The sequence below is a fragment of the Mastigoproctus giganteus genome, chromosome 10 (assembly GCF_048544385.1).
Source record: "Mastigoproctus giganteus isolate SK-2022 chromosome 10, ASM4854438v1, whole genome shotgun sequence".
Classification (NCBI taxonomy): domain Eukaryota; kingdom Metazoa; phylum Arthropoda; class Arachnida; order Uropygi; family Thelyphonidae; genus Mastigoproctus; species Mastigoproctus giganteus.
In genome coordinates this window covers 80,411,292-80,432,827 of record NC_143584.1, presented here as the reverse complement: position 1 = coordinate 80,432,827, position 21,536 = coordinate 80,411,292, and the positions used below count along the sequence as shown (strand labels likewise).

Below are 21,536 nucleotides of genomic sequence, written 5' to 3'. Positions count from 1 at the left end.
AAATTTCTACATCCTGACATAAATAACGAAACAAAATTCATCCTTTAGCAGTGTGACGGAACAAAACAATCGACACGACGCACTAAAACAAACTAAATATATATATATATATATATTTTTTTTCTTTTTTTGAGCTGTGGGTGTGAAGTAGCAGGAGGGTTGCAAGATAATAATCTCCCAATGACGACTTATAACGCTGCTTCTTGTCGCTTATTTACGACTTGCAAAACATCTGTTTATACCTATTCTAGTTATTACTTGAATTTTATGATTTCTGGTTGATTTTTTTTAAATTTTATTTCTTATTTGAGTCGAAGTGTCCCAGTTAATGCGATCCCGGTAAATCGACAGTGTGCTGTATTATCAAATAACATTGTCAACAATATGATGTTTTCCTTGAAGTTTAAGATTAAGTTGATTATGATGACTTGTAATGTAAACTGAGAAGGCCAGATCCAGGTACATCTTTTTAATTCAGTACATTCATAATTCTTCGTATCCAAGAACATTACAATTTCATCCAACAGCTCAAAGAATCGTTTTAAGACTTTGACTCGAAATCCATTGAACTTCTGCATAATAGGGTAGATCAGTGTGTTCACTTTCTGAACACACTGATCTACCCTAGAATGAAACAAATTGTCGATGATTCAGTCCACATGCTCTATAAAATTATAATTTTGGCAACTTTTTTTTAGCACATGTCCAGTATTTAAAACCTTGGAACATAATACTTGCTGGTGAATAATGCAATGAAAATGTTCGAAATGAATTTTACCATGTTGTTTGCATGTTTCTTTTAGTTTTGCAATGACACCTTAGTAATACCCGTCATGGCATGTGCGCCATCAGTTGCAAGACAAAATCAACTTGTTCAATGGTAATTTAATTTATTCAGAATTTCCATGAGTGCACCAAAAATATCAGCTCCAGTGGTTGTATCATGCTTAGGAATAATTTCTAAAAGCTCTTCACTTACTTTCAAGTTCACATCACACCCACGAATAAAAATGCCAGTTGAGCAATATCTCGAATGTCTGTACTTTCATCCAATTGCAGTAGAATAAGCTTCAAATGTGGATATCATTCAATTGAGCTGATTTCTTAAATTCTCAGCTATCTCAATGCTGATGGGTTTCTTCCTCTTGCTCAGAATAATCGCCTGAGAGGGCATAAATTCAAATTGATGAAAGACAGTTCTAGGATAGCTGTGCAGAAGCTTGCCTTTAGCCAGCAGGTGGTTGATTGCTGGAACATGCTTCCATCTGTCATTGTAGAAGTTGATAGCTTAAATAGATTCAAGGCAAACCAGACAAACATTTGGAGCGAGTGGATGGAATGAAATGAGAAGAGTGTGGGTTTTTTTTTTTTTTTTTTTTTGGCTGATGCTATATAATCTTGCTTTCTTGCATCATGTGCCTTTGCTAATACTAATGCTAATTTCATCAATCCTATTAGCTACTGTGTTTCTACTCAAGCTTACACTTTTGAAGCTTTTTACTTTCTTGGACACAACACTTCTGCTACTTTAATTAAACACTCACTAATAAATCTCCTTCTGTAAAGGCTTTGATTTGCTTACAATTAAATGTGATAACAAGTAACTAGCTTTACAGCTGCTGTATTTTCCTCAGAAGGTTTGGTAAACAAGTTTTGCTGTTTTTTAAGAATTGATTTCAGTTCTACAAACTTACTTTCACGATGTTTCTCAACGTATTTATCATAGATTTCTTTATTATATGTATCATAATGTCTCTTGATATTGTATTCTTTGTAGACTGAGATAGATTTACTACATATTAAGGAACTATTTTTGCTCTTTTTCTAGAATGCAGTAATAGTCTAGCTCCCATTTCTCTTGGAAGTTACGGCATTCTTCTTAGATTGCTGTTTTCTTACTCATACTGGTATTAAGGGTTGACATAATGTTTATTATTGTGTCTTTTTAATTTAATACAAATAAAACACAAAATTAACTGCACACAGTTAAAAATATAATTCATGAGTGTACAACTGAGCAAACACTTTGCAGTCTGTAATACTCGAAGCTGCACCCTGAGGCTTAAAAATGAAACATCCTATATTTTCTCTCTTTTTCGAGTGCTGCATTGAAAATTGCTTAAATGTAAAATTCAAAATAAATTCTGTGAAAATAAAAATAAACTTGATTAGTATTTTTTTCCGTTTCTTTTAATTAAGAAAAAAAAGATTTTAAAGAAATCTCGGCGGGCCGCAGCCTTTTTGTTGGAGGGCCACGTGTTTGATGTGCCTGTTATACAGCATCAACCAAAAAAAAAAAAAAATTCCCATTTCTCCTATTCATTCCCTCCAGTAGCTTGTCTAGTTCTTCCTTGAATCTATTTCAACTATCAACTTCCACAATAACAGATGGAAGTTTGTTTCAACTATCAACTTCCACAATAACAGATGGAAATTTGTTTCAACTATCAACTTCCACAATAACAGATGGAAGTTTGTTCCAACAATCAACCACCCATTGGCTACAGGCAAACTCCCACACACGGGGAAGCACAATTTGTGCCTCCTCACGTGTGGTGTGAGCAAGAGGTAGAATCAAATCGCCTCACAGGTGCCTAGTCTCTAGATGCTGCAGTTTGCAGAACTGAAGCCTTTCTTGGTAAAATCACCTCTTTGTTCTGCTCACCAATCTTGTTGCCCTTCTCTGTACTCATTCCAGCAGATCCACATCCTTCCTAAAATGAGGCCTCCAGACCTTTGTGCAGTACTCAAGAGGTGGCCTGACCTTATACAACAGGATAATCATTTCCTTTTATCTGCTAGCAAAATTCCTTTATCATTGACTAAACTCCATGTGCTGTCCTGGCAGTCCATTTACGCTGCTCAGAGAACTTCATATCTGATTGCATTTCAAATGCTGTTAATATAATTAAAAAGGGAACTTTTTTTAAACAATTATCTGGGTTGCTATTTTTTTAAATTTTTATTTATTTGATTTTTTACAGAAGAAGTCTGTAAATGTTACTGATAAAAAGGAGATGAAATATGAACCACCAGAAATATTCAGGACATCAGATTACTTTCTTGACTCTGAATCAACTAAGAACCATGTAAAAGTGGAGCCGAACATTTCTGATGAAGAAAATGTGCAAGAAATTTATAATGTTGCTTCTGCTGATAATGTGGAGCCTAACTCATCAAAATCAAATGGATGAAACATGGTGAATATAAAACAAAAAATGAAAACCATTTTAGATATCAAAAAACATAAATTTTAAAGAGCATGAATGTCTGTAAACCTGTGCTTTTTACTCTTAGAACTGCTCAATTTTAACAATAGTAAAAATGGGTGGTTCAGACCTTTCATTCTACCTGTGCCATTTACGTAAAAATGTTCCTGTAAACATAATTATACTGGCAAAAGTACAGTGAAGTCAATATTTGTAAGTAGGTTTCTGTATATTTAAGGAAAGGTGTAGAACACAAAGTATAAGAAAAAATATAGTGTGTTTTGAATATGTAGAATTATTAATTGTAGAGGTCAGACTTCTTTTTTCATTACAGTCAATATTTTCAGACTTTGTATTGTTGATATTCGTCGTAATATATTTTCCATCACTGAAAGATGTAAAAATAGATGGAAGTTGTTTATACTATTATTGTGATAAAGATACCATAGAGAAACTAAAGGGCAATTTTAGAAAAATTAGTATTTTAATAAAATTAAGTTCTAAAATTGTGCATGATGCTTGTTATTGAATTTTTTCCTGTCATGAATAAGTATATCTACTAAGTTAAAAAAAAAAGAAAATTCTTTTACAAAAGAATTTTTGTACAATAAATTACATTGAATATCAAGTGAGACTTATAATTATATATAGGGCTTAGTATAATTAAAATGAAGCCTTTCACTATGCATTGTGCTACTTTCCAATTTCTTGTGAGTACCAAGATACATACATACCTTGTGAATATGTCTTGTGAATACTACTTACTATCTTTACTTGTTTTCTTGAGAATGAGGGCAAACCTAGATCTGTTTTTGATATTAGGAATGTAAAGATAACAGTAAATATGCAGTTGATATATTTTTTTTATGCATTGCAACAAAAAAAAAAGAAACAGTTGAAGGTTGAGACATTATTTTTCAGAGTCAAATCATAACAGAAGATGCAAAATGGCCAAATGTATAGACAGATCTTTGCCTAATTAATGATACTTATATTAATTGTTCCTGTTTGTTATACTGGTAAATATTTTAGACTAAAGATTCTTCAAGATGTAAATATATCAAAATGTACATATAATATATCATTGTTTATAACATCTTAATTTGCTCAATTCTGAACTAGAAGTTAATATGTATTTAAATTAAACTATTTTAGTAAAGCATAACTTTTATGATTGTTTAATGTCCCTCATGATACTATTTAATGATATGACAGAAATAATTTATACAAGTGGATAGATAATAAATAGCATGTGCTTTTGGTCCTGTAATAAGGAATTTAGACGAGCTTGAAAAATTTTTTTTAATCTCCGTTATATGGTAATAAATGATAGTGTCAAGCAGTCCATTGTTAATGTTTCTTTCTTTTTTTTTTTTTTTAGGATTATATTGTGCACATGTATGTGAGAGTGAGTGAGTGAGAGAAATTGAGTTGCAGAATTTAAGTCATTCATATTTCACTGATGGAAATGTATTACTTCCGATTAGTAGCCAACAAAATGGAACACCACAGAAAATTACTTAATTATTTAGGTATTGAGTTTCTATATACAGCCAGCATGGAATTGATCAACTAGAGCAGTGTTTCTAAACTAAGAGTCCACAGAGATGCTGAGAAGGGGGGAGGGGATCTATTGGAAATTTCCAAGATCTCTAAATAATTAAAATTAAGAGAATATACATCATAAATGCTGTTTTTGGAAAACAGAATTTATGTGAAGCAATATTTAAACCTTTAATTTTGTTATTAAAATATATTAAGCTGAGGAGTCTAAAAAAAAAAAAAAAAAAAAAAAAAATTTTAAGTTGAATATGGTGTCTTTGGAATTACTTATTGCTGAGAAAAACTGAACCATAGCTTTTGTAGTATTCTGAAGAATGGGACTCCATTCTTTCACAAAGGTGTGTCTTAATTATTTTGGTAACTAACTTCTTTTATTGAAGGATCTAAATTTTTGCATTGTGGTTTGTGCCATCCATTAAGTTGGCCAAGTAGTTACATTTAAATTCTTTATTTCTTTATGAAAAGATATTCAAATTAAGTGTGAATGTATAAAAATTCACATTAAGGTTGATAATTAAAGTTTAATGCATTATGATTTTTTTTAATATTTCTGGTTCTATCATATCCATCAGTTTTAATCTCGAGGTTTATCCGTGGGTTCTGTGCATGACTAAACTGCACATCCTGTTTGAAGCTACTACTACTTGAGAGAATTAAGTGCAGGCGTAGCTAATATTCAGGTTCCACATGCAAGTAGAATTTCTGCTATTCTCTGGCACTCATACCACCCACTTGCACCTTCATGCTGGTGTGACTTAGTAACTCTGGGTATATCCCTGCGTGAAAGATCTGAAACAATACTGTCAGATATGCTGAAGAAAACTACACAGGTGTGCACACTACAAATGAGAAATTCCTTACCCTCTGTGACACAAAGCAATACACTAGGTGGTAGATAACTTTCCAGTTAGTGCAGTACCAATGCTTCACTTAATTCAGCAATGTTCACATGCCCATTGTAATCAAAATGCTCATTCTGAATCTGGAAGGTGCTCTGCTTTGTTTTATTTATGGAAAAGTATTTTCCATTTGAATTTTGTTAAGAGTATAGTAGTGTTTGATATTTTAGTAATAGATTGCAATCCTTTTAATGTAATTTTTTATTCTTTAATGAAAAATTTGAATTAAAAATATCCTTTTTCAATGGCACAACTTTTATTAATTCTGCCGAAAAAGATTAAAACAAGTATGAAAACATGAAATTATTATCTTTCAGTTTCAAGTTGTTAAAACCATTAAACATGCAAAATTTCATAATGCACCTGTGCACATTTTTCTACTAATATATACATAAAAAGAAAATTGTGTGAACATACACCCACACTGTTTTCTGGACCATTACATGCCCACGTTTGATAAGGCAAATTTTGGGGGAATATTTTATTGCATATGCAGTAAACTCATTAAAATCTGGCCCCCTTGGGGATTGAGAATTGGCAGATTTAGATAGAGATACCTAACAGTTTTTTTTATTATGCACTAACTACTGGTCTTAGTTATCTCTGTAAAACATTTATGACGAAAAGGTAGTGTGTTTTTTTTTTTTTTTTTTTGTTAGTTGTTGGTGCATCAGCTTCTATGGCCATATTGCACCTCCCAAAGTTTTTGCATTTTACTGTGATCCAAGCCCGAGGCGGGAATCGAACCCGCGACCTTTGGGTTGCCAGGCAGACACTTTACCTACCTGGCTAGCCTTGTCGGCACGAAAAGGTAGTGCTAGTGGTTAAAGATATAAATGATACTGGTCAACATGTAAAATGTTACGAAAACAAAAATACCCAATTTTGACTAATTTTATGCTGCTGAACACGAAAACCACATTAAAATTTGTTGATTGGCTCTTGTTTTCGAATTACAGTTGGGGTCTCATATTAGTGAGTTACTTTATGTTATTAACTACGACTCTCAGCAACACTGGAGTTTTAGTACCACCATGCCCTTATGTGATCGACAACTGTTGCCTCACTCTGCATCACATGATACGTTGTTGCCGCAAATGTATCTTCAACTCCTTTGCAGCAATTCTCGAATATGGCTAGGTACTGGGTGATTTGTTCTCAGTTGATGGTTGTTCTCTGTGAGATTCCTACTTTTTGCACAGTATCTGTGTCATGTAAGATTAATATGCCTAGTAATTGTATGAATGGCCTTAACTTCTGTTATGTATGTGGAGAAGTCACAGCTTCTCCACATACAATGTGGAGAAGCATACTTCTCCAATGGTCAGACCGCACCTAGAGTACTGTATACAGGTCTGGAGGCCTCATTTCAAGAAGGATGTAGAGATGCTGGAACGAGTACAGAGAAGGGCAACAAGATTAGTGAATGGAACAAAGGGGTGCTCTTACGAAGAAAGGCTTACGTTTTGCAAATTACAGTGTCTGGAGACTAGGCACCGGCGAGGTGATCTGATAGAGGTGTATAAAGCCTTGAATGGTTTGAGCATGCTCAATGCTGATGGGATTCTTCCTCTTGCTCAGAATAATCACCTGAGAGGGCATAAATTCAAATTGAGGAAAGACAGATGTAGGATAGACGGGAGGAAATTTGCCTTTAGCCAGCGGGTGGTTGGTTGCTGGAATAGACTTCCATCCCTTGTCGTGGAAGTTGATAGCCTAAATAAGTTTAAGGCTCAGCTGGACAGGTATTTCGAACGAACAGAGGGGTGAAGTGGAAGTGGTTATTTTTTATTTATTATTATTTTTTTTTTATTTTTTATTTTTTTTGGCTGATGCTGCATAAGCTTGCTTTCTTGCGTCAAATGCCTCTACTAATGCTAATGCTTCAAGAAAGCGTCCCTAATTTAAACCCAAAGTAACTTCGTGTACTTTGGGTTTAAATTAGGTGACAAGAACTGGGCTCCACACATATGCTGCACTACCTGTTCATCAAAACTCAATGTGTGGGTGAATCAAAAGGAAGGTTTTATGCATTTCTAAGTGCCCATGATATTGATCGAGCCAGCAAATCATGTCAGACTTCTGTATGTTGCCTCCTATTAGAAAAGGGATGACAATGAAGAAAAAGTGGATAGTGACATAGCCAAACATACAGGGGGTACCCAGTATCCGAGCCTCCACAATTACGAGAATTTGAAAATTAAAGAATTAAAGCTTTTTCCTTTGAGAAAATTGACCAAGCACTTGAATATTTTTTGTGAGAACGATCTTCATGATTGTGCAACAATTGTTAAGCAGGAAGTTAGACATAACTAAATGCTACGACACAATTTTATTTAAATAAATACGACAAAAAAAAAACAACTCTGGATTCATTCTTTATTCGTACAACTGAAAAATAGTGTAACTTTGATAAACTTTACTTAACCTTACATTGTGTAACATATAATAAAAAATGTCTAATAAAATATTCTTATTTTTCAGTTCCTTCATCCATTTTTTTTACTATGTACAAGTACATAATAAATATTACCATATAATATCTGTGTACATACACCACGTCTACTCATCCTTCACAATGAGTTGCCCATGTATTGCACTACTGCGAATAAGTAATGCTTCACTTGCAATACCAGGGAACCTGCCCACCCACCGATGAAAAGCCAACTAGCTTTAAAATGGTTGTGCCCACCGAGAATACGTAACAATAGTCTTCTCTATTAGTGAAGCGTTACTTATTCGAGGTAGTGCGATACATGGGCAACTCGTGAAGGATGAGCACAATATGATATACAGATGAAATGATGTTTTTCACACTATATTATGCCTAGTTTTTCTATAAGAGTTGTCTATAGTGTTTCTACATCGATGTTATATAGATATAGAATCTTAAAATATTATGCCTAGTTGCATTTAGTTTTATTTAAACAATAAACATTATGAAAATTAGTTCCTGTTTTAAGTGGAATTTACTGGAACAAGTTATCCTCGGCTAACAAGGATCCCCTATATCTTCAATTTGTTCATGTCTCGTGGTGAAGTACTACCTACTTCTGAACCACCAGACTTTTTCTGTACACTGATATGAAGTAGTACAGCAGCTATCAGCATCAAGTGATCCACCATTATGTCCAAACCTTTATCCTTCTGAACCACATTAGATCACAGAAAGTGAGCTTAATGACCTCATCAGGGATCTCGAACTGCCAAAGAATAAGGCAGAGCTTTTGACCTGGAGACTACAACAGTGGAATCTTCTAGATCATTATGTGAAAATAACGTTTTGTACTCAGAATAAAGGCTGATAAATTCTATCAAACAAGGTGAATTCACTGTAAGGATGATGGTCTAATGGTAGCAATTAAAATGAGACACATTTGTGAAGAATGGCGACTATAGACATTTCTGTGTTATTACACAATGAGGCACCTACGTAGCCAGGTGGGAAGGAGCAGCAGTACATAGCACACGCTTCTTGATTAGACTGGGGTTCGAGCCTGTCACCACCAAATACAGAGGATGCGGAAAGGTCAGGGAATGACCACTGCATATCCCGGAGCAATATGGCCTTAGTTGCTAATTCTCCTAAAAACCAAAAAACAAACAAACATTACACAATGAAAATATGCTACCTTCACTACTTCTGTATGCTGTCTACAAAAAAAAAAAAAGAGCGTGGAGAATGTCCTCCTAGGTGTATCCTAGCAGAAGTTTGAGTCGCAGATATGTGGTGTTTTATGGGGATTGCCATTAGGAATACAAAAGGGTAACACTAAATATTGTTGCTTTTTCTGCGAGTGGAATAGTGCTAAGGATAGGCACTGCGAGAAGAGGAGTTTGCTTCAACGAAAATCATGACCACAGCATTTGAACCTCTGATAGATCCAGATAAAGTTTTACTTCCACCACCCCACATCGAACTGGGGCTCATGGAAAATTTTGTGATGAGTTTGGAAGCAAATAGTCCTGCATTCAAATACTTGCAAAGGAAATTCCCAAGACAGTACAGAGAAGATCAAGGTAAGAGTTTTCATTGGTCCACAAATAAGGCAACTTTTCAAAGATGAACAGTTTGACTGTGCCCTTAGTTGATAGCAAGAAGGCATGGAAAGCACTTCAAAATTTTTCGACTGGTTTTCTAGGAAATGTTAAAGCTGGTAACTACCAGCAGCTTGTGGAAGATCTGATTACTTCTTACAAAAAACAAGGTGCAACATGTCATTGAGGATTCATTTCTTGCACCTGGATTTCTTGCCAAACTGGTGCCATCAGCTACAAATGCATTGAGTGCCTCCATCAAGACATTGCAGCAAAGGAACAAAGATACAAAAGCAAATGGAGTGTGGCCATTTTAACCGATTATTGTATTAGGGTGAAAAGGGATGCTCCCAAAGCTGAATATAAGCAAAAGATGAAAAGGTCTTGTGTTTGATACAGGTATGTTTGTATCTACATCTTACTGCCATGTAAATAAAAAAAATACTTTGTATAAATATAAAAAAACTACTTTTTTTTTAAAACAAGAGCCAATCTGCCATTTTAAACACTATTTCTGTGCTAAACATGCAAATAGTGCAAAATCTACAAAGTATTAGCATTAGTAGGGGCATACGATGCAAGAAAGTAAGCTTATTAAGCCTCAGCCAAAAAAAAAACACATTTCACTCATACATTCATTCCAAATTTTTGCTTAGTTCCACCTTGAATTTATTTAAGCTATCAACTTCCACAACGTGGAAGTTGATAGCTTAAATTCAATTAAATTTAAGCAAAAAATTCTGCTTAAATTGCTGGATCAACTACCCTCTGGGTAAAGGCAAATTTCCTCCTTCTATTCGACAAATGTCTTTCCTCAATTTCAGTTTATGCCCCTCAGGTTGGTAATCTGAGCAAGAGGAAGAATGCTATCAGCATTGAACCTGCACAATCCATTCAAGGCCTTATACACCTCAATCAGATTGCCTCGCAGGTGCCTAGTCTCCAGAGACAATTTGCAGCATCTAGAGACAAGTAGCAAGAAAGTAAGTAAACTTACTTTCAGATCCGAAAATATGGCCCAAAATTTGTTGTTCAGTATAATTAGTTCAATTCCGTTATACGTAAATAAATAGTTACAACAAATGCCATATACCGCAATGTCAATTTTAAATGCATGACCAGTGCATTATTGTCCGAAACAATATCAAGAAATTTCATTGTCATGCTGAAGGTCATTGCTTCAGAGAAAAAAATATACTTTTGTATTGGAGGATAAAATGAACTGTTCTGCTCAAAGGAATAATTAAGCAAAGCAGAAAAATAAATGGGATGATTATAAATTATCAAGGGATACAGTAAGTATAAACTGGTTTCTAAACAAGTTACCAGGGGATGTTGCCAAGCTAAGGTTAGATTATTTGAAGTCTTCGGCTTAAATGCAAAGAATTAGCAAATTCTGTGCATGTTAATTCTAGAAAGAGGGTTGAATTATCACATCAGTTTGCAGGATAAGACAGCGAAACTTGATGGTCCTATGCAGATTACTGATAATAAATATTTTGCAATATATGGTGCAAGGAAGCCTGAGACTTAAGCTGCACCATATGATGCAAGGACGGCTTCCTTGCACCTCAGGCTTATACTGCACCAGCCAAAAAAAAAAAAAAAAAAAAAAAATTCTTAGGTTACCCTGAAAGAGAGAAGAATGTATCCAGCTCGGGACCCTGGCTGTGCCAAGCCTATCCTCACCAGATGTTAGCCCCTAAGTTTTTAGAGATAGGGTTAGCAGAAGGCTATCTGATGCAGATTAGGAGTTTGTCTTTCATTCAATGGGAAGGGGTGGGACAAAGTGCTGCTGCTAAAAGTTTTGTCAAGAGCATATATTTGCCTTTCAGCATAATAATGAGAGCATCCTTACATTTAGGGGAAGTATTTGTAAATTTGAACTATGCTGGGATACAAATATGGATAGTAAACACTTGTAACATTGACCTATGTGAGAAAATAAGTCAATAGTTAAAGAAGTAATGCAAGGGCTTGATAGGAGTGTTGTCACAATGCAGTCATACAATGAATTTGTTAAAAGTAGATCATGCCTGATCAATCAGATCAGTAGGTCAAAAAAAAAAAACGAACTAAATGCAGAGAATGATTTGACATCATATTAGCATTATTAGTGGCAAATGATGCAAGAAAGCAAGCCGACCGGGCTAGCCGGGTGGGTAAAGTGCCTGCCTGGCAACCCAAAGGTCGCGGGTTCGAATCCTGCCTCGGGCTTGGATCAAAGTACCGCAAAAACCTTGGGAGGTGCATTATGGCCACAGAAGAAGATGCGCCAACAACTACCAAAAAAAAAAAAAAAAAACTTCCATTCCACTTATTCATTTCCTCCAATAGTTTATCTTGTCCTCCATTGATTTTATTAAAGCTATCAGATTCCATAACCGCAGATGGAAGTTTGCTCCAACAATCAACCACCCACTGGCCAAAGGCAAGCTTACACATCTATTCTGCAACAATCCTTCCTCAATTTGAATTTGTGCCTCATCACGTGTAGTCCGAGCAAGAGGAAGAATCCCATCAGCATTGAGATGCTCAATCCACTGAAAGCCTTAAGCACTTCACTCAGATCACGTCGCTGGTGCCTAGTCTCTAAATGTTGCAACTTGCAGAACTGAAGCCTTCTTGGTAAGACACTCTTTGTTCCGCTCACTAATCCTGATGCACTTCTCTGCACTCGTTCCATCAACTCTACACTCTTCCTAATATGACGTCTCCAGACCTGTATTCAAAGGTGAGGCCTAACCATTGCCTTATACAATGGGATAATCACCTCGTTATCCTTGCTAGCAAAATTCCTGTAGATCAATGACAAAACCCAATGGGCTGTCCTGCCAAAAGAACTTCATACTATTGTACAATTATCCCACAGGTCTCTTTCATTTTCCACTACCGTAAGTAGTAAGACGGTTGGTATGTTACTCTGTAGTTACTGCTGCCCATATCCAGTACTTTGCATTTGCCAATGTTAAACTTCGATTGCCATTTCTCAGCTTCTGCCTAACTTTTCTAGATCCTGTTACAGTAATATACCATCATTAACCACCATGCGTTTGTTTGTATTATCTGCGAACTTTGACATGTTTTCAATATCATCTATAAATATTAAAAATATCACCAATGGGCCCAACACAGACTTCGTAGTCTGTGACAGATCGGTAATCAGTGGACATTGCAATGTTCACTGATTACCAATCGGTCTTCTCTGACACAACCATCCTTATATCCTAGCAGCAACTTACCATTGTGCCACACTGCTCCAATTTGTACAGCAGTCTTTTGTGTGCAACAATAAAAAAAGCTTTTCTGAAATCCAAGTATATGATATCAGAATATATATATATATTTTTTTTTTGCATCCAGCCGCATTTGCGACTATATTGTAGTAACCAATCAAATTGGTCAAACAAATTTTTTCCCTAACAAACCCATGCTATACTTGAAGTATAATTGCAGCCTTGTCTAGATGATTCTGCATTACTTCTTTTACCCAGTGATGCCAATATTTTCCTTGGAATAGAAGTTAAACTAACTGGTCTGTAATTACTCATGTCACCCTTTGTGAATTGAGATACATTCGCACCTATTAATGTCAAGTGGACCAATTTGGTTCATTTCCATTCTTGTTTAATTTAAAAAATAAGTCTTTGCTGTTTTTTTGCATCTTTTGCCAAACATTTCTCTTAATCTGCCTTTACTTTCCTAACCGCTATTATGACTTGATTACAGACTAGTTTAAATGTCTTCTGTGTATGCAGATAATTTATATGCATTCCATGCATTTTCTTCAGTGCCACAAGTTTCATTAGTTCATCTGACATCCTTGAAGCGTATGTCTTGGTGAGATAAGCCTAGTAGATTCTATGATTAATTCCTTGAATGCTTCCCATTTAGCATTTGCTGATGATAACATCATCAGTTGCCAGTATCATTTACGTCATAGAATTTAAAAACTGTCTGAGACAACTAAAGTAGCTTTTACGAAAGCAAAAACTATTCCCTTTACCTTTAATGGTTTAAGTGAATCCACTTCAGTACACTGTAATTACTGTCACTTAGTTGTTCCTTTATCTGCAGTTTCTTAATGCATGAATAATCACTGCTGATAATCAGATCAAAAGTATTACTCAATCTTTTTGCCTCTCTAATATGCTGTAGAAAACAGTCATCCAATAAATCCAGAATAGTTTTGCTAGTCTGTGAGTGACCGGCCCACAAATTCCAGCTAATATCTGGAAAGTTAAAGTCCCTCATAAGAGATCATGATTTTGTCGCCCACTCTGTTTCCTCTGTACAGTTGTTTGTTGTATCACCAGAATCATATAGGTCTGATGATACTTTCCTACTTTCATTTTTGCTTTCCCAGTGGTTATGTCACACCAAACCGACTCAATTTTGCATTGGCCATTCATGGAAACTGGATGCACTGCCTTAGATTTTATGTTCCTTTTAACTAAGAGCATAACCCCTCCTATCCTGTCTGTCCTTTCTGTAACGTTTCGCGTTAACGTTAAACAGTAATACTTTAACAGTATTACTGTTTAAAACTACGTTTTACGTGTTAAAACTGAGTTCTACGTGTGAGATGGGCGTATGCCTAGGGGCCATTCCAACAACGTACACACACATTGCACATTTTGTGCATTGCGCACTGACAGTGGAAAAAGTCCGTAGTTAAGATAGTGTGATATTCAGGACTCGGAAATCCGAGTATGGGGTACATGTATCCACTGGTTTTTGCACTGCCTCAAGTGGATGCAAAAAAATATAGGAAACAGGTCCGGCTCCACGTGCGGAGGTCAGGAGGGTACTGAGCAGCAGTAGTCCAGGTGATGGCTATTCCTCGGTGGCAAAGAAGCCTCTCACAACACATACTATACAATATTCACTAACTACATTTGCATTCATCAACCCAGGTCAGGCCAGTTTTACAGAATTTCTGTACTTCATCACACGGAAATACAAACGCTATATTTCATTGCAATGTATTAGTCTGGGAGCCACCATAGACAGGATACACGTACATACACTGTGCTGACACTTTATTAGGTACACCCCTTCTGTGCACACAAATGGTTTGTGCCACAACTTTGCAAGTCACATGACCACAGTTGTGGTCTTGTGGATATAAATGCAGCAGAACAACCTTTCTAGTATCAGTTAAGCGTACAAACTGTAGCAAGAATGAGGAAAAGGAGCGATCTAACGGACTGTGAACGTGGCATGGTAGTAAGTGCTGGACAAAGCATCTCTGAAACGGCACTTCTCAACCTTTCACGCCACACAGTTTCGAGGGTGTATCGAGAATGGTACAACGAACAGAAAACAACCTCTCAACGGCACTCCTGTGGGAGAATCGCTTGTTGATGAGAAAAATAAACCAAACTATTATATTTAGGCCACCCAAATAATTAAATTCATCTGCCGTGCTGTGTGTTATGTCTGTTAATTGCATGTGTTCTATGGTCGATTTGTCTGTTTGCTGGGGAAAAACCTTGCTATCTACGCCTCAGACTGACTAACTCGGCAATGGAATGAAAAAAGCCCATTAAAGTTTCTCGCGTCATCGACGGGATTCGAACCCGGGCCTTTTCCACCCGGTGTGGGGAGGATGGTGACGATACCACTGTGCTACCGCGCATACACTTGTTGATGAAAGAGGTCAGAGGAGGATGGCTAGTATTGTGCAAGCACACAGAAGGGCCACAATGTCGCACATCATGTCAGAATACAACCTTGGTGCGCAGAACAAAATATCGCAACGGACTACTAGTCGCACTTTGTCACGAATGTAAGAAACAGCCGACAGCCACATCGCATACTTATCAATGAAGAACGAGAGCACCCATCCTGCGGGCACAGCAACACCAGCACTGGACTATCGAAGATTGGAAAACAGTTGCTTGGTCTGACGAGACAAAGTTCCTGGTGCATTCAATGGATGAAAGGCTCAGAACTTTGCGAAAACAACATGAATCCATGGACCCATCATGTCTGAAGACTACTGTGCAGTTGTAGTGGGGGCAGTGTTATGGTGTGGGGAATGTTTTCTTGGCTCACGGATCAATTGATACCCATAGATTCACGTCTGAATTCCACATCGTACCTAAACATCGTTGCTGACCAAGTGCATCCGTTCATGTTGACAGTTTATCCTCAGATGGTTACTTCCAACAGGATAATGTGCCGGTGCACAAAGCCCGAATCACTATGGAATGGCTCCAAGAACACGACAATGACTTTCTTTGCTGCAGTGGCCCGCTCAGTTCGCGGATCTCAATCCTATTGAACATCTTTGGGATGAGCTGGAAAGGGCTGTTCGCTGCAGGCCTACACCTCTGTCGAATCTCAAAGAACTGCGCGACACTTTAGCATTTTGCATTAGCATTAGTAGAGGCATTTGATGCAAGAAAGCAAGCTTATGCAGCATCAGCCAAAAAAAAAAAAAAAAAAAAACCCACTTCCACTTCACCCCTCTGTTCGTTCAAAATACCTGTCCAGCTGAGCCTTAAACTTATTTAGGCTATCAACCTCCACCACAAGGGATGGCAGTCTGTTCCACCAACCAACCACCCGCTGGCTAAAGGCAAATTTCCGCACGTCTATCCTACATCTGGCTTTCCTCAATTTGAATTTATGCCCTCTCAGGTGATTTTTCTGAGCTAGAGGAAGAATCCCATCAGCATTGAGCATGCTTAAACCATTCAAGGCTTTATACACCTCTATCAGATCACCTCGCTGGTGCCTAGTCTCCAGACACTGTAATTTACAAAACTTAAGCCTTTCTTCGTAAGAGCACCCCTTTGTTCCATTCACTAATCTTGTTGCCCTTCTCTGTACTCGTTCCAGCAGCTCTACATCCTTCTTGAAATGAGGCCTCCAGACCTGTATACAGTACTCTAGGTGTGGCCTGACCATTGCCTTATACAATGGAATAATCACCTCATCCCTGCTGGAAAAATTCCTGTATATCATTGACAATACTCCATGAGCTACTCTTGCAGCCCGTCTGCACTGCTCAGAGAACTTCATATCTGCCTGAACAATCACCCCCAAGTCCCTTTCATTCTCTACCACTGTCAGTGTAGTACCACAGAGTTGATACGTTGCTCTGGGGTTGCTGTTTCCCATGTGTAGTACTTTACATTTGTCAATGTTAAACTTCATTTGCCACCTCTCAGCCCATCTGCTCAACCTTTCCAGATCCTGTTGCAGCAGCATAGTGTCAGTAGTGTCCTTGACAACCCTGCCAACCTTTGTATCGTCTGCAAACTTGGACATTAAGCTTGATATACCATCATCAATATCATTTATAAATAGAGAAAACAATAATGGACCCAACACTGAGCCCTGAGGGACTCCACTAATAACATTAGTCCACGATGAGCAGTGTCCATTGATTACCACTCTCTGTCTTCTCCCCCTCAACCACCCCTTTATCCATAGCAGCAATTTGCCTCCAATGTCACACTGCTCCAATTTGTGTAGCAGTCTTCCATGTGCAACAGTATCAAAAGCCTTTCTAAGATCCAAGTATATAATATCAAAGTTATTCCCTGCATCCAGTTCTTTAGTGACTGCATCATAGTATCCAATCAAGTTGGTCAGGCAAGACTTCCCCTTAACAATACCATGCTGTGTCTGAGCTATAACTGAAGTCTTGTCTAAATGATCCTGCAGTGCTTCTTTAACCAGTGCCTCCATTAATTTTCCTGGAACAGAAGTTAAGCTCACCGGTCTATAATTACTTGTGTCAGCCTTTGATCCTCCTTTGTGAATTGGGGTCACATTTGCACATTTCCAGTCTATGGGTACCTCCCCTGAGTCCAAGGAAGCTCTCATAATTATGGCTAAGGGTTTGCTTACTTCCTTTGCTGCCTCCTTTAATATAACTGGATAGATCCCATCCACCCCGGGTGCCTTTCTTGTGTTTATCTTCAACAGTTTCTCCTCCACTTTACTCCCAGTTATTTCAAGATTCTGTAGCTTACTGCTAGAGTTGAATACACCTCTGGCATTCCCCTTGCTGAATAACTCCTCATGTGTGAATGTCGATGCAAAATATTCATTTAGTTTGTTAGCTACCTGAGCAGGATCATCAACAGTTGACCCATCAATATCAAGTGGACCAATCTGATTCATCCCCTTCCTTCTAGAGTTTACATAAGTAAAGAACTCTTTGCTGTTTTTCTTTGCATCCCTTGCCAAGGATTTCTCGTAATCTGCCTTCGCCTGCCTAACCTCCTTTGTAACTTGGTTGCATATCAACTTGTATCTATCATAGGCTTCTGTGTCATGTGTTAATTTGTAAGTATCCCATGCATTTTTCTTCTCTGCCATATGCCTCATTAGTTCATCTGACATCCATTTTGGCCTAAACCTTGAACAATATTTCTTAGTTGGTATGTAAAGCCTAGTAGCTTCCAAGATAAGTTCTTTGAATGCTTCCCATTTTGAATTTGCTGTTGGTAACATCATCAGTTGGTCCCACTGTATAGAATTTAAATACTGTCTCAGTCCATCGTAGTCGCCTTTACGGAAGCAATAACCCTTCCCTTTACCCCTAATGGTAGTTACCTCTTTCAGTAAATCCCACTTCAGCACACTGTGATCACTGCCTCCTAGTGGTTCATTTATCTGCAGATTCTTAATGAAGAATGCATGAAGAATCACTGCTGATAATCAAATCAAGAGTATTACTCCCTCTAGTTAACTCCCGAACATGCTGATGTAGAAAACAATCATCCAATAAATCCACAAAAGCCCTGCTAGTGTGTGAGTAACCAGCCCCCAAATTCCAGTCAATATCTGGGAAATTAAAATCTCCCATTATAAGACTCTCTGATTTACTGGCCCACTCTATTTCCCTGTACAGTTCCTTATTATACTCATCAGAGTCATTAGGCCTATAGCACACTCCTACTCTCAATTTTGATCTCCCAATGCTTATGTCACACCAAACTGACTCAACACTGCACTGTCCAGCGATGTCGACTGGCTTCACTTCCTTGGTTTTTATGTGTTTCTTAACTAATAGCATAGCCCCTCCCCCCTTCCTATCCTGTCTATCCTTTCTGTAGACGTTGTACTCCCCAAATTGCAGTTCTGCATCCCTTATATCTGTGTGACACCACGTCTCTGATATCCCAACAATATCTGCCTTTGATGTTTTGAGCAATACCTCAAATTCATCAAATTTATTTACTAAACTCCTAGCATTGGTGTACACGCAAGTATACCTGCACCTGTTTCTATTCTTAGCTACCCTAACACAACCCATGTGTTTACTTGTACCCCAATGATTCCCAGCAGTCTCTGAAAAATCCTGCATTCTGTTTTCCAGGCTTCTGCTCATTCTAATAGAAGCAGTGCAAGAATCTCTTTCACCTCTGCCAGTGGCTACTGTCAATCTATTGGTCTTTGTCTCCCCCCAAGCTAGCAGTTTTCCGACCCACCTAACACTGCCTCGATAGCATCAGCAAATATTCTTGCACCCTTTCTATTTAAGTGTATCCCATCCCTGTAGAAGCAGTCTCTCCTGTTAACAAGTACAGTCCAGGCTGAAAAAAATGCAGACACACTCATGTCTGCATGGTACTCCATTCCTGCACAATGTTTTCAGCACCTTGTTCAGTCCATGCCTAGACGAATTCAATCCTCTTTGAAGACTAAAGGATGCTCAATACGCTACTAGGTATGTGTACCTAATAAAGTGGTAACACAGTGTACATGTACACATTGCACATTGGACCTTGAAATGATTAGGCGTGGGATGTACTCTGTGGTATGTACTCTGTAAACAAGTCGAAAAGGTAAATTAAATCAGAGTTTAATCAAGTCACAGATATTTAGACAAGCTAAGGCAAATTACAAGAAGTCTCTCGCAAAGAAGAGCATCAAAGATTAATTTATGTAAACACTAGGAGGAAAGAGATAAATCGTATTAGTCCACTGGAAGTGAGTGGAATAACTTGATAATCCCGGTCAGTTTACTAACAAATTGAATAGATATTCTGCATCTTCATTCAAACCTGAAGAAGCTTTTAGGAAGGGGATGCCAGAAGTATACCTACTTCTAATCGTATACGAAATAATTATGTTATAACTGAGAAGAAAGTGGAAGGGAAATTTTACAGCAAACAGTAAATAAAGCACTTGAGACAGTGAGATTAATCCAATTGTATTATGAGTAAAAAAAAAAAAAAAAAAAAAAAGCAAACCTTTAGCCATAATTATGAGAGCATCCTTGGATTCATGGGAGGTCTCTGTGTATTGGAGATATGCGAATTTGTCCCTAGTAAGCAAACGAAGATTAAAGGGTGAACTGAATTCAGACCTGTATAAATGGCTTCTTTTCCTAAGAAAATAATGGAATCACTGGTTAAAGGAGTAATGCAGGACCATCTAGACACAAATGCAGTTATACGACAATCTCAGCATGAACCGCTTTTGATTAATCTGGTTGGTACTATGAACCAGTAACAAAAGCATGATGTTCTTTGAGTTCAGAAAATATTTTGATACTGTTCCATACAAGATTGCTGTTCAAATTGGAACGTCCTGGTATAAGGGGAAAAGTTACGGTTGAGTAGGAGAAGACAGTGTGGTTTTCAATGTGCACTGCTCTACTTTGTCTAATGTCATTATTGAAGTCCTTCAGGTGTCAGCAGCAGGGAGTATTTGTGCAGTTAGTCATGAGGTTTTCTGAGAAGTGCAGACTGACTGCTGGGGCAGCCGTTTAATGGTTTTATCAAAAATAAAGAGGAATTAAGCCAGCAGGTATAGGAAGGTAATAATTCCGTATAAGGTGATTGTAGAGCCACATAATGAACATTCTATACAGCTCTGTAAGGTTAATTTCAGGGAGGATGTGTATCTGTGGCACGGGTTCAGAAAAGAGCCATACTCTTAGCCAGAAAGACTACAGTTCTGCAAATTGTAGCGTCTAAAAACTAAGTACCTGCGAGGAGACCTGACTTTTATGGCTTTGAATAGTAATAGTAATGGAGGCATGTTATGTAAGTAAGCAAGCGTATGAGCTTATGCAACATCAGACAAAAAAAACCCAAAAAATTTCGCACATCCATTCCCTCTAAAAGTTTGTCCAGTTCCTCCTTGAATTTACTTAAGCTATCAACTTCCACAGCGACAAATGGAAGTTTGTTCCAGCAATTACACACCCGCTGGGTAAAGGCAAATTTCCGCACATCTATTCTAGAACTGTCTTTCCTCAATTTGAATTTATGCCTCCACCCTTCGTAATCTGAGCAAGCGGAAGAATCCCATCAGAATTCAGCGTGCTCAATCCAAGGCCTTATACATCTCAATTAGATCACCTCGCAGGTTCCTAGTCTCCAGACGCTGCAATTTGCAGATATTAAGCCTTTCTTGGTAAGAGAACCGCTTCGTTCCCCTCACCGATCTCGACCTCTGTACATACTCAAGCAACTCTACATCCTTCCCAAAATGAGGCATCCAGACTTGTACGCAGTACTCAAGGCATGGCCTGATCATTGCCTTATACAAAGGGATAATCACCTCCTTTTCCCAACCAGCAAAATTCCTGTATATCATTGGCAATACCCCATGACCAGCTCTGGTAGCCTGTCTACATTGCTCAGAAAACATATCTGACTGCACATATCTCCCATATCTTTTTCATTTTGTACCACCCTAAGTGTAATACAACACAGTTGGTACGTTTCCCTTGGGTTACTGCTACACATATGCAGTCTTTGCATTTGTCATTGTTAAACTTCAGTTGCCACTTCTTAGCCCATCTGTCCAATTTTTCTAGATCCTGTTGCAGTAGCACACTGCCATCAAC

The 21,536-nt window shown here is 37.6% G+C and overlaps 1 protein-coding gene across 1 annotated transcript in view; it reads left to right on the top strand.

The window, feature by feature from the left end:
• Window positions 1–3,668, top strand: part of Blos4 (biogenesis of lysosome-related organelles complex 1 subunit 4) — a 75,055-nt gene extending 71,387 nt beyond the window's left edge. The window contains exon 5 of the mRNA XM_090382685.1: window positions 2,985–3,668. Within this exon, the coding sequence (XP_090238811.1) occupies window positions 2,985–3,194 (210 nt within the window). The 3' untranslated portion in view covers window positions 3,195–3,668. The remainder of the gene's footprint in view (window positions 1–2,984) is intronic.
• The last annotated feature ends 17,868 nt before the right edge of the window (window positions 3,669–21,536 follow it).